The sequence below is a fragment of the Schistocerca piceifrons genome, chromosome 1 (assembly GCF_021461385.2).
Source record: "Schistocerca piceifrons isolate TAMUIC-IGC-003096 chromosome 1, iqSchPice1.1, whole genome shotgun sequence".
Taxonomy (NCBI): domain Eukaryota; kingdom Metazoa; phylum Arthropoda; class Insecta; order Orthoptera; family Acrididae; genus Schistocerca; species Schistocerca piceifrons.
Window position 1 is genome coordinate 637,850,659 of NC_060138.1, and position 14,654 is coordinate 637,865,312.

General features: G+C 38.0%; 1 protein-coding gene across 2 annotated transcripts in view; it reads right to left on the bottom strand.

Annotated features, from left to right (window-relative positions):
• The window catches only part of LOC124805065 (TBC1 domain family member 9), a 170,275-nt gene that overhangs the window by 98,614 nt on the left and 57,007 nt on the right, over positions 1-14,654 (bottom strand). For both annotated transcript variants that reach the window (XM_047265501.1, XM_047265493.1), the window contains exons 12-14: positions 9,138-9,341; positions 8,347-8,605; positions 1,378-1,450 (exon numbers count right to left, since the gene is read on the bottom strand). In XM_047265501.1, coding sequence (XP_047121457.1) covers positions 1,378-1,450; positions 8,347-8,605; positions 9,138-9,341 — 536 coding nt within the window. The remainder of the gene's footprint in view (positions 1-1,377; positions 1,451-8,346; positions 8,606-9,137; positions 9,342-14,654) is intronic.

The window sequence follows — 14,654 nt, forward strand, 5'->3', positions numbered from 1 at the left end:
TAAGCAGTTCATATAATATGCAAAAAACTGGTCATTTCTCAGACTGGGGAACAATCAAGAATGGGGTGCCGCAAGGTTTGGTCTTGGGTCCTCTGCTGTTCTAATATATATAAATGACTTGGCATTCTATATTTATGAGATGCAAAGCTGGTACTTTTTGCCGATGATACAAGTATAGCTATCATACCCAACAGACAAGAATTAACTGGTGAAATTGTTAACGATGTTTTTCAGAAAATCATTAAGTGGTTCTCTGCAAATGTGCTCTCATTAAACTTTGACAAAACACAGTATATACAGTTCCACACAGTAAATGGAATGACACCATAATAAATATAGACTTCGATCAGAAATCGGTAGCTAAGGTAGAATATTCAAAATTTCTAGATGTATGCATTGATGAGGGGTTGAACTGGGAGGGGGGGGGGGGGGGGGGGGGGGAGAGAAAGAAAAAAAAACCACCACTGAGGATCTGCTGAAACGTTTGAGTTCAGCTACTTATGCTATTAGGGTCACTGCAAATTTTGGCAATATACATCTCAGTAAATTAGCTTACCATCCAGATTTCATTCTCTGCTTTCGTATGGCATCATATTCTAGGTTAACTCATCATTGAGTAAAAGAGTGTTCATTGCACAAAAGCGTGTAATCAGAATAATTGCTGGAGCTCATCCAAGATCATCCTGCAAACACTTATTTAAAGAGCTAGAGATCTTCACTGTAGCCTCACAATATATATATTAACTTATGAAATTTGTTATTAACAATCCAAACGAATTCCAGAAGTAATAGCAGTGTACATGGCTGTACACTAGTAGAAAGGATGATCTTCACTATTCGAGGTTAAATCTATCTTTGGCTCAAAGGGGGTAAATTATGCTGCCACAAAAGTCTTTGGTCACTTACCTAACAGCATCAAAAGTCTGACAGATAGCCATATAGCATTTAAAAGGAAATTAAAAGAATTTCTTAATGGCAACTCCTACTCATTAGATGAATTTTTGGATATAGTAAGTGGGTAATTTCGGTCAACCCCCCCCCCCCCCCCCCCCCCACAAAAAAAAAAGTGTCATGTAATATTTTGTGTAATTTAATATCTTGTAGAGACACCTTTTATTAACCTGACACGTTCCACATCATTACGAAGTGTCGTATTCATGATCTATGGAACAAGTACTAATCTAATCTAATTTAATCTAATATGTGGAGCTATGGAGGCACCATCTGACATATACCTCACAGTGGTTTGCAGAGTACAGGTGTAGTTTTAGATACACACACCACAATCCAAAAAAGTTCTTCATTTATAAACGACTTTGACCTATCTCAGGAAAAATCAGTATTCAACTGGAGTACAAATACCAATTTAATACTTACCTGAAATATGACTTTTGCACCATCATAGAAAAAGCAGTCTATTATGTTGACAGCACTTTCATATGGCATCACACTGGGAAAAATAACAGTACAATATCAGATTCAGTTTTAATACATGTACCCTTAGTAAAAAACTATCTGTATGAGGAATGTGAGTGAAAGAGAAGAAGGTATTGGGAAGAAAGGCTGGCAGTGGTGATAGTGGTGGTGGTTTTACAATATTCATATTAGCAACGCAATATCTAAAATAGAATGATGAATTTAGTTTAATAACTGCAGAATCTTCCAGTTCTCTACTGATAACTGTGGCAATGCAATTTTCAATAGGCACATCAAACATTCATGTGTAAAATACATCAATCTGTGTTGCCTGCCACTCCAGCGTGTAGTTATGTCAGCATTCTACAGTGGTCTCAGTCTGCCCTTACTAATGAACTATTCAATTCTTTGCATTGACACTGTTTCTTTGTTTTACTGTTGTGACTGGCCTGTATCCATTACCACTGCTCTCTTGCTTGGTATTGGATTGTGATACAGTTTCCTCTTGACCTACCTCACTTAGCCTGTGATGAGTTAATGCACTTCCAGGTTTTGACGCCACATTTATTTAATGCGTTTGTGCCGAGTTTTAAGTGAAAATAAATCTTGGGGGCTGTGAGATTATCTATTTCTTGCTCTCTTTTTTATGGACAAGTCCAAACAAATGGCAGTACCTGGTAGAAGGACTGTAAAGCACAAAGAAGCCTGTCTACCATACAGAATTTTCTCAAATCCTGAATTCAGACATATGAATTGTTTAGTACCAAACTGTGAACTTTTATTCTCATCATGTTGGATCATAAATGCCCTAATCTCATTCTTCTTTTCTCCATTTTTTTCCTATATTTGATTCTTGATATGTTCTAATTTATGTCCCTTGAAACATAGCAAGTTCAGGACATCAGCCTGTTTATAACAGTCCTCATTTCACAAAAACCACATTAATACGTCCAGATTTTCAGATTTTCATAAATGCACATTTGAAACTTCTTTACGTTTTTAATTTATCATCACAGTTTTAGTGTCCCAATTTTACAGAATTTGGCCTAAAATTGTTTAGAGAACTAATACTTCTCAAATTTTAGGGAATGCAAGGCAATAAAATTAAATGAAACCCCCATAATGAAACTGATTTACTTACATGTGATACTACAATAATACCAAATCCTTTCTAATGTCCTACAAAATTATATTTATTTGGTAAAATCTCAGCTTTTGGCTTCCCCGGCCATCTTCAGGTGATAACTGAATGTATCCAACACAAATAAACATGATTTATGACATTCACAGTTATTATTAGTACAGAAGAAACAAAAATGACGCAGTGTTTACACAGGGTATATATGTGGGCAGGAAAAATAAATCCCATATTTTTCTGGATTTCCCAGTTACAAATATACCAGGTGAAAATACACTTTCTCGGGTGAAAATAACACTTTTACGAGTGAAAATACTCTATACCCTAGGTGAAAGTACCTCTTTTCCATGTTAAGTGACAATATACTTTCCCATGGAGCTTTAAAACTTATCAATCCTTTGAAGTGTTAAGGTTTTATACACCAGTGTCGAATTTTCCAACACTTTTTTGGAAATGAAACCCAGCAAAAATAATTGTTCTGAGAACACTTTTGATGCGCAGTAACATGTACATTGGATATTTTTGTGTTATGAAAGTATAAATACAAACTCCACCAAATACATTACGATAGTTTCCAAAGCACTGAAATCGAGATTGTGATGTACTTTAGTCAATCATAGCTCATGTCGCTAGCTCATCTCGCAAGCCAATGACAGCCGGTATTCAGAGCATAGGACATGTGATGCAGTTAGCCAACAGCAACAACAGCAAACACACAAACAGATAAAGTTAATGGTTTAAGTTAATTATATGTACAGTATAGCTAAAAGAAAAGCTAAGCTTTCACATAAAATACAGATTGTCAAGAAATTTTTACTGTTTTTTTCCAAGGGTATGGTTCAGCAGGGTCCTAAGTGCACATGTTAAACTGCAGCAGCTGAATATTTTTGACAAGCACAATTATAAATTGTGACAGTGTCAGCAGTCAACAAGATCAATAGACTATCCGCAGTGCACTCTATTTATTTTGGAACAGTTTATTTAGCAATGTAATATGTTTATCACACTGACAAAACACTCATCCTTATGTTCTTGGGGTCACAATACACAATCTACAGACACGTAAACAACTCCTAATTTTCCCAAATAATTTCACTACAGACCTACAAACTGTTCCTAAATAATGCAGCACAGTGATGCATAGACATGCTCAGTAATTGTTAACTGTTCAATTAACGCATAGCACAGTCTACAGGATTGCTCACAAAATAATGCAATCAATGCACACAAGCACCCTCCGCCACCCCCTGTCCAGTATAATGCACAGGAGGTTAGCGGCAACCCCTGCCAAGTGACACAGCTACCCTCAAGTGTGAGGTGGTGACATCCATTTCATACTTGACACCTGACAAATTCCTGTCCAAATATGTGTTCACCTAAGAAATTGCTGAAAAAGTTGGACTCCAGATCTCTATTCAGAAGACACATATATGAAGAGCATCTGTGATAGACCTGAATGGAGGATCACTAATCCGGGAAAAATCGGACGAGTTAAGAATTTCACGTATCTCAGTGAAGTCATCCATGAGAATGGATTAGAAGAAGAAGCAATTAATGTCAGGACGAGGAAGTTAAACCAAGCATACCAACTGACAAAGAGTACCTATAACAAAAAGTCTTGAGTATAGGGGCCAAGTTCCGACATCATAATACAGTTGTAAAACCTGCGAGCTTATATGCATCCGAAACTTTGACCATGAATAGACAAGGTCAAGCTGAGCGGCTGGAAAAGTGAGAGTGTAGGATATTAAGGAAAATCCTAGGTAACAGATGGGTTGATGGACAATGGCGAATGAGAGCAAATGAGGACTTGGACAGCAAGGCAGAACCTATCACAGCAACCATTAAAAGAGAAAATTGTTATTTTACGGTCACCTCATGAGGATGGATGGTGATTGACTTACAAAAACAATATGGAGTTTCATCCGATCTAAGAAAACAAGGCCAAGAAGGTTCGAAGAATGTGAAAACGATCTTAGACAGATTGGTATCCCAGAGAAAGAAATTCCTGACAGGAACAAAGTTAGAAGATTAGTGAACCACCAACAAGGTTTTAAAATGTCATCAATGTCCAAAAGACAGGGAGGACCATTATTCGCAGAGCATAAACAGGCACTGCTTGGTGGGCTCAGAAGATATCTGCAGGAAGTCAAAGCTGGTACAAGAACAAGAAGTTGGTTGTTACCGCGCAGTCCATAGAAGCTCAACTCGATGATAATAATAAATAAATCAATAAATAAAAAAGTTCACTGCCATGCACCGAACGTTTCATAGGCTACCTGACTGATTACATTTTCCATAAAGAAATTTGATATTTCTGTAGAAAAGCCAGTTATGTCTGAAATTGCTCAAGAACTCAACTAACACCTTTTAATGGATATTTATACTTTTTTAGGTTAAAATTAACAGTCAAGATTATTATACTTTTTTTCCTTTGTAATCACGTAATTTGTAACCCTTAAAGAAGTAAAATAAATGTGAAAAGATAACCTTGGTCTTCCTTTAACATACGTTACCCTTTAAGATACATCAAATGCAAATGTGCCAGTATAATTTTAAATAATGACATAATGGCTCGTCTCCTGGACCCAAAATTTTTGTAAGTGGCCAGTCCTCAAAGTTTTAAGTTTTGAATGAGATTAAAGCACTCCATGGTTTAAGAAATTCATCACACATTCTCACACACAGCATGATGCACCTTGTGTAAAAGGAAATTTACTTTACTTTCAAAGTTTCCCAAATCACCATTCACAATATTTTCCTTATTAGAAATTTAAACAGTTGTGATATCATGCTCATCAAAAACAGTTTGTTTTTGAGAACTATTGTATAGTCTTTGTGCTATAGCCTTTGACACATTTTACTGTCAGCAGAGGCCTGTGTGTGCCCTGTCTCTTTTTTTTTGTTGCAAATGGTACATTTTCTTTGCAACTACAGTTTTATTTTCATGTTATTCTCTCATTCATGTTTTATTGCTGGAGCATTATTCTGCAGCAGTGGGACAAAGTAAAATTCTTTGTTGGAGTATCAGTTGTTATCAGTCAAAATTACAAAAATTTAACTGAAAACTAAAACAATAAAAAATTCAAGGCATTTTGGAAAGTTTTTGGAGTTTTTGTGGGCGAAAAATTTCCTAGGTTTTTCCCAGTGTCCGGGGGCATATACACCATACACAGGAAAACATTACAGTTTGTTACAAAGAAATAATTACATAAACTAAAAATGGGGAAAGCAAAGCTTTTATTTGGAGATACATTAAATAACTGATGAGCAATACGATGAATTTAGTCTGAATTTAACATTTGTGAAGAAAATTTAATTTAACAAAGGGGAAAAGAGAAAACCAAGTCTGATAATTTAATACTAAGCTGGCACTCTGTGCCATTTGTGTGTGTATTTCCAGTAGGGTCATCTTTTTCATTTTCTTAACGGAATGTAAACTTCATATACTGCATCATATGAATGTTTTCCATCTTAACACTGTGTCATTTTTGTGTCTTTTATACAAATAGTATCTATGTGCATTGCACACCATGTTTATCTGTGTTTGCAACATTCAGTTGTCACCTGAAGAAGACCTGAGAAACTGAAAGCCAGTTCATGAAGAAATAAATATAATTTTGTAGAACTTTATTTTGATATTATTAAGGTCTACCAAGCACCAATGAAAATTTCAGTTACTCTAAATTATTTTAATTCAAGAACAAAAACCATACCTCCAAAATATGTCATTTATGCATTTTACCATAAATTAAACTTCATAAATTATTAAGACACCAAAATTTCCTACATCCAGAAAGTCTTGAACAGCAGAATCACAAGAAGATCTTGTCATGGTGGAAAGCAATGCAATGGATACAAAAAAGGTATACATTATTTCACATGGTCAGTGACTACAATGATTTAGGGAAAGGTTTGTAAGCTAATTGTTCTGTCAAAAGTTCAAATGGGTGTCATGTTACTCTGAATTTGCAAGTGATTGGTGGTGTTACCTAAGGTCTTATGGTTAAGAATAATTCTCTCTGTATGCAAGTTATCTCCCAACCAACTTCTCACGCATTTCAAGCATTGCTGTTACTTGTCCTCACCTCCATATTTTGAAATTATCAACTGCCTACTGATACTTGCACTTACAATGAATCCCAGAATGGCACTATGCTCCTTACTAAATGGATTTGTAATATGTACTGAAGATATCAGACACTTGCCAGGATCTCATTCTTGATGCCACAGTACTTTTACTTGAGTGTTATTGTTTACCACTATTTTCTAATAATATTTACCACACTATTACTTCTGGCATAAAAGCCGCCATGAGTAAACATTACCATGTCTGTGTGTGTTTTATTTATTTATTTATTTATTTAGTGTTCTGTAGATACATGTGCCGAGTAATTTGCTATGACTGGAGTGTGTGAAACTGTACACAGTTAAGATATAAATTACATAAATACAATAAAAGATACAATGTAAACAAAGTTATCAAATAAAGGACATATACCCCAATTAACAGATAATTGTGTTACACTGAGGAAGGATCAGTGATACGCACAGGAAGCAAAATTAAGCTAATATTATGGTAAATAAATACACGAGTACCAAGAAACAAATTTTTGTATATCTATGATACTTCTCAAAACAAAATTAAAAATATTTGTACAATAATTGTGTGTAATGGCTATATTCATTTTCTCTCATAAATTGAACGACCATACGAAAATAATTCTGTATTACATAATCTTCCACAATTTGTTCGAATTTTGGGAACTGTTTGAGAAGTAGTTTGATATGTGGTGGGAGTGCATTAAAAAACTTAATAACGGAGAAATAAATTCCTTTTTGAACCAGATTAAATTCCTCAATTCAATATACAGGCTGTTTTTGTTGTGTGTGTGTTTGAGGTTTACGGGCGCTAAACAGCGGGGTCATCAGCGCCCACTGTTTTTGTTTCTTTTGCTGTAGTCATGATTTTCACTGTAGTCTTTGTGCAGAGAAAAATTATTATACACAATGGTCAACAAGGAAACAACACATAACGAGGAGGTGGTAAGTATCCTCATCTTTCAATACAAGTCTCTGCAAGAGTGTCTATGATGGACACCACTCATTACTCCAATGGTCTTTTTTTTGTCCACTGAATTTTTTTTCTACGAGAGGTTAGTTCCCCAAAATACAAAGAAAACAACCTTAATGAATGAAAGTAACCAAAGTAGTAAGCCTTAATGGTATCTATGTTAGTCACAGAAGCAATAACTCATAGTGCAAATGTTACTGAGCTAAGTCTTTTAAAGAGATGAAGAATGTGGATATTCAATTACATTTGCTGCCTATATAGGCACCTACTAATTTTGTAGCCTGAACTGTTTGTATTGGTTAATGTGTACACTTTACATTAATTTCTTCACGAGTTATTTGTGATGTACGGAATCTCACATAATAAATTATATTATGCACTGAGTGAGAGACCATTTGAAGAAAACCAATTTAAAATTTCATTGAAAGCCTTGTTCATAGTTCGTTCAATATTGTTGTCTGATAATTCGTCAGTGAGAATTGCAGTATTATCTCCAAAAAGGGTAAATTTACTTTTTGTATCAGAACGAAGAGTGAGGTCGTTAATGAAAATAAGAAATAGTCGTGTGTGTGTGTGTGTGTGTGTGTGTGTGTGTGTGTGTGTGTGTGTGTGTGTTTCAGTTTCTACTTACCAATCTCAGGTTGCAATAATTTTGGTAAAAACTAACAGTAAATGAATTTACCACAACTTTTATAAAATATTATCTGTTTTAAAGTACCTGAGGAAAATGGTGAGAAACCATGACAGAGATATCATGCGTATCATTCCTAGTGCATCGAGCCGTGCATGTAGACTAGGTAGATGTTCCAATGTAAGGTCATCCAAAACACCTTGGTCTACCAGTGCTCCAACTACACGAGTGTTGTAGTAGTCTGGGAGCAAGCTCTCACAAAGTGTTGCAAGTTGCCAGAATGCTTGTTCTTCAGAGCAGTAAATCAGAAGTACTGACGCAACTATGTTCATTGCCTGACAGTAACCTATAAAAATAAACATAACATTCACTTTTGGAAATGCAGATTGTGTGTAACCTGATCAAAGCTTTCCCATTTTCCGTACGTAGTTCATCAAACTCAAGGCCTTTCACCAGTATGATCTTCTTCCTTCCCAACCCCCACATTTCAGTTTACTAGATTACTGTCACTCATCACAAGATTCACAACAAAATAGCAAACCTTGATTCTTAAATAATATTGAAACTAAATGTCTTTCTTGAAGACACATGACAAATAATTCAGGGTGTTTCATTATCCCTCCAACAAACCTCAGATATTGGATACAGACTCTGCCCTAAATTATACTTGGGTCTGTAGTATTCATTTTTAATTTGTTTAGTCATACAGTCATTCCAGAATCAACATCACTAGGTGTGTTTCAACCCTTAGACACCATATTTAAAGTGGACTCAAGTTATGAAATGCAGTTCCGCCTGCTGATGTGAAACAAATCAAGATAAATAAATTAATAATACCTAACCTTTTCGTTTAAATAAGAGAATGAAAACTGACTCACCAATCTGTGGGTTTCTCCATGCATATGCAGAAAGTACCCTGCGCAGTGCTGAGATACCAACTTCTGATTGGAATGCTGGATGTTCAGGTAGGGAACGATGTAAGTCTCTCTCTATCTCATCATTTGCAGTCGATGGTTTGCCTAATGACTGGTCTACAAGTAGTCTGTAAAGACCAGGATTAGCTGCCATTTCATTTGCAGCACCTATAGACATACATATTTGAAGAAACAAATGCAATTGTAGAACGTAACTTATTTGGTACGAAGAGCAGCTGGTTAAGAGTTTTGTAATATAGACAGAAAATCTGCTCACCACTGTGCAGCACACAGAAATGAATAGAAAGACAAAACTAGCTTTCAGCACAAAGGGCTCCTCCTCCTAGGAAAGATGGATAAATAACATTTAAGGATTTCACGTGGTAACTCTAACTAGAGTTAGCTTCCATCTTGAAGCCTTACCAGTCTATTCTTGTTCAAACATTTTCTCTTGTGACAGGAGAGGAGATCCTGCTTCTGAATGCTAGGACTTTCTAGTCTTTATGTGCTTTCAAATGGTGCTGTTTGGTGAGTATATGTGCAAATATCGCGTTAAAAATATTTTCAGTGCATTGAATACAAGAGATGGAGGGAAGCAGGCAGACAGAGAGAGAGGGAGGGACAGACGCAGGTGGGAGGAGGGAAAGAAAGGAGAGAGGGGTAAGAAGGGCACAGAGCAGAAGAAATAAGTAACTACTAAAACTACAATAAAACTGACAGACAGAATGCATCACTGATCAAACAATAACTGTTCACCTTGGGACTGCCCCATACCCACCTACTGGGTGTGTTCTATGACATGAGAAGTGAGATGTGACCACCTGTTACATCCACACCAACACTTCACATAATCCCTTCACCCCAACATCAACTTCTCTCCAACTCCAGCAGAGATGGAAATCTCTCTCTCTCTCTCTCTCTCTCTCTCTCTCTCTCTCTCACTCACTCACACACACACTCACACACACACACACACACACACACACTTTTTCTTTGTTGGATTATTCTTTCTACTTTTCATTTTCTCATCTTCTTCTAATCAGTCCAACTCTGTCCCTACTGTAATATCTGAAATAAAGCTTCCATAATGCTTAGTACTGTACTCTCTCTCATTTATTCTGAGGTCCCTTTTTTCATTTTTAGCTACCATTCTCCTCATAAAAGGTGGGTCCCTCTTAGCCTGTGCTTTGAGTGACCTGCCCCTTTCCCCAGCACAATCTCCCCCTCACTCACACACCTCCAGTAGGTAAGAACCGGGCAGCTTTGCTGTCTTTTTGGGATTTTAACTATTTTATGAATTACTTTTCTTTTTTATTTCATTTAAAGTATAAGAACATTATAGGGATTAAAATCTTGCATTTATTCTTAGCACATAAATACACAACAGTGAAAAGACCTTCACCATAAGCAGTAATCTAAAATTCCAAGACAACAACAAAAATTCTACAGCTACATCTAAACTCTGCAAGCCACCGTATGGTGCATGACAGAGGATACCCTGTACGACTACATCATTTACCTTTCTATTCAATTCGCAAACTGAGCAAAGGAGAAATGACTGTCTGCATTCCTCCATATGAGCCCTAATTTCCCTTATCTTCATGGTCCTTATACACAGTTTATTTTGGCGGCAGTATTTCCTTTGGCAGTCAGCTTCAAATGCCGGTTCTCTAAATTTTCTCAATAGTGTTCTTTGAGAAGAATGTTGCCTTCTTTCCAGGGATTCCTATTTGAGTTCCCAAAGCATCTCCATAATACTTGCGTGTTGTTCAAACCTACTGGTAACAAATCTAGCAGCCCACCTCTGAATTGCTTCAATGTGCTCCTTCAATCCAACTTGGTACACATTCCAAATACTTGAGCTGTATTCAAGAATAGTCACACCAGCATCCTATATGCTGTCTCCTTTACAAATGGACCACACTTTCCTAAAATTCCCCCAATAAACTGAAGTCTACCATTCGCCATACCTACTGCAGTCCATTTCATACCGATTTGCAACATTACATCCAGATATTTAAATGACTTGACTGTATCAAGGAGGACATTACTAATACTGTACCTGAACATTACATGTTTGGTCTTCCTACTCATCTGCATTAACTTACATTTTTCCACATTTAGGGCTAGCTGCCATTCATCACACCAACTGGAAATTTTAAACCATGGAAAATCCAGGATCGAATGTAACAATATTGTGAAAAGGAAAGTTGCTACTCACCATACAGCAGAGATGCTGAGTCGCAGACAGGCACAACAGAAAGACTGTCACAAATAATAGCTTTCGGCCAGTAAGAACTTCATCAGAATTAGATAGAAAACACACACATACACACTCATGCAAACACAACTCCCACAAACAGTGTGGCCTCAGCTGCCTGAGACTGCAGTCATATGTGTGTGAGCTGCATTTGTGAGACAGTGTATCAGTGTGTTTGCAGTCCAATTCTGAATAAGGCCTTACTGGCCAAAAGCTATTATTTATGAGTCTTTTTGTTGTGCCTATCTGCGACTCAGCAACTCCAATATACAGTGAGTAGCAACTTTCCTTTTCACAATACTGTTACAGTCCAACTGGAAATTTTGTTCAAGTCATCTTGTAACATCCTACAGTCACTCAACTTTGACACCTTACCATATGCTATGACATCACCAGCAAAGAACCACAGACTGCTGCCACCTTGTCCGCCAAATTATTTATGTATATACAGAACAACAGCGGCCCCATCAGTCTTTCCTGGGGCACTCCTGGTGACACCCTTGTCTCTGATGAACACTCGTTGACGAGGACAACACACTGGCTTGGGACTTCATGCTAGGCGAGAGATTTGCGATAAATTCAGACTAGGTAAGAGGCCAGTGCCATAGAGTACTTTTTGTAAAAACAAACTGGGATTCCACCCAGATCTGGTGATAATTTACTTTCAAATCTTTCAGTTGTTTCTCTACACCAGGAATACTTATTACTATGTCGTCTATACAGAAGTCTGTCCGATGGTCAAATGACGGCATGTTTGTACAAATGTCTGTAAATGAATTCTTGAATGCAAAATTTAAAACTTCACCTTTTGTTTTGCTATCTTTGACTACCACACCAGACTGGTCAACAAGGGACTGAATGGAAGCCTTAGACATACTTAGCGATTTTTCTCCATCAGATCTTTTGCTAAGGTGTGACGGTGTAGTAGTTGTATGCTTCAAGCATAGACCTTTTCACAGAAACCCAGATCTCTGCTAACCTGTACTTGTTGTCATTTGTGTGAACCGTTTTGAACCGAGAGTGTAACAGCCTCTGCTTCCTCAGCATCTTCCGAATTTCATTATTAAACCATAGTTAGTCTTTTCCATCCTTTATCCATTCACTATGCACATAACTCTCATTTACTATGCACATAACTCTCCAGACTAAGATTTACAATCTGCTTAAACTTTGCCCATAATTCCTCTACATCCACCTCACTGGAACTGTATGATGCCAGTTCACTAAGTAAGATACTAATAACTGTTTATCTGCTCTATCTAGCAGAAACACTCTCCTAGCCTGATTTATTGACTTTCATAATCATAGCTGCTATAATGACATCATGATCGCTAATTCCCATTTCTGCACTGACATTGTCGATATGATTGGCCTATTTGTAGCTATGAGGTCTAAGATATTTCCACTGCATGTGGGCTGTCGAGTTGGCTGCTCAAGACAGTTCTCAGAAAATGCGTTCAAAAGTATTTCACATTACTGTGTCAGTACCATCTTCAATGAACCCATAGATATCCCAGTCTATACTCGGCAGGTTAAAGTGGCTTCCAACCAGTGTTGCATGATCTGGGTATTTACATGCTATTGACCACAGACTTTCTCTGAATGACTCTAGAACTATCAAAACAGAATCGGGTGGCATGTAAAAACATCGAACAATTAACTTGGTTTCACCCACACATGTCATACGTGAAAAGGTAACTTCACTGTCAAACTCAATTTCGACCTCACTAGAGGAAATATTTTTGTCAACTGCAATGAACACCCTCCCCTCCCCTCCTATGATCTCTAATATGATCTCCGATGTGTGTACCATGACTCACAAAGTATGTCAGAGCTTTCCACTTCAGGATTCAACTAGGTCTGGGTCCCAAGAATAATTTGAGTGTGAGAGCTTTCCTGGAGGGCTGTAAAGTTGGGAGCTTTATTATGAATACTTTGACAGTTTACTGACAAAATTATTACAGCCAAAATGTCTTTATTCTGAATGCCATTTAAATTTCCTTGCTGCATATCGACCAACTGACAAGTGTTCATCAGAGCATTTCAAACTAATGCCTAGCCTAAAAAACCCTCATGTGCACTCCACAAGTACTCTGCTACCGGAGTAGCTGCTTGCTTCATGTAGTGCACTCTGACCTATCAAGAGAAGGCCTACAAATCCCCAAAGGATAATGCAGGTCCAGAAATCTGCAGCCAAAACTGCCACAGAATCGATGAAGCCTTTGGTTGAGACCTCCCACTTGGCTACAAACTAAAGGACCCCAATCAAGTCTAGGAACAATGCTGCAAATTGCTAGCTCTGTTTGCACCCCGTGCATGACGCAAGCAGTATTAACCACCTCCACTAGCTGTCTGTACAAACTGAGGATCACCTCAGAACCCATGCGACAGTTGACGCCGGTGCCGACGTGAGCCACAACTTGTCTACACCCTGCACTCTACACTCTTGATAGCTGCAGGCAAGGCCACCTCCATATCTCGGATCTCAGATGAAGCCCTCCTGGCAGACATATTAAGTGCACATTGGCTTTCTTTCCAGCCCTGAATACTACATCATGCCTAAGAGGCTCCATAACATGTGCAACATTTGAGTTCCCAATAACTAGTAAAAACCTCCCCCCCCCCCCCCCCCCCCAATTGCCTGCTCAGATCCTGTTGAAGGAGCGGCCTCCTGTCCACTCAGGGCGAATAGGTGATGCCAGCTGTCCATTCTCCACATTGGGTATTCACCTCAAGAAACACGAACGCATTACCACCTGCCACTCACGCTGCTGTGAGGGCAAATCCGCCACATAAGGTGCACTAGAAGGTGCCTCGGAAGCAGAGCCCCTGGGCAAAACAAGTGACACCTGAGGTGTCCCATGTGACATGCCACATTCACCACCACTACACCTTGGTTCAAATGGCTCTAAGCATTATGGGACTTAACATCTGAGTTTATCAGTCCCCTACGCTACACCTTGATTCAGCAGCCTGAAGGTGACTAACCACAGCCAAAAGCACTTTCAGTTGCTCGCTAACTGCGGCCAGCTCCTCCTGCAACCACACACACCATGCACACATCCTAGCCATCCTAGCAAGACTAACTGAAGAAGTCAACTACAAAATCAGAAAAAAATTCTAGATATGTAACTTACTACCCTCCTGACGTGTCACTGATGGACGCTACTGTGTTAATGCGGTATGCAGCTGGCTGTTCAGTGAGCAACTACTGCGCTACA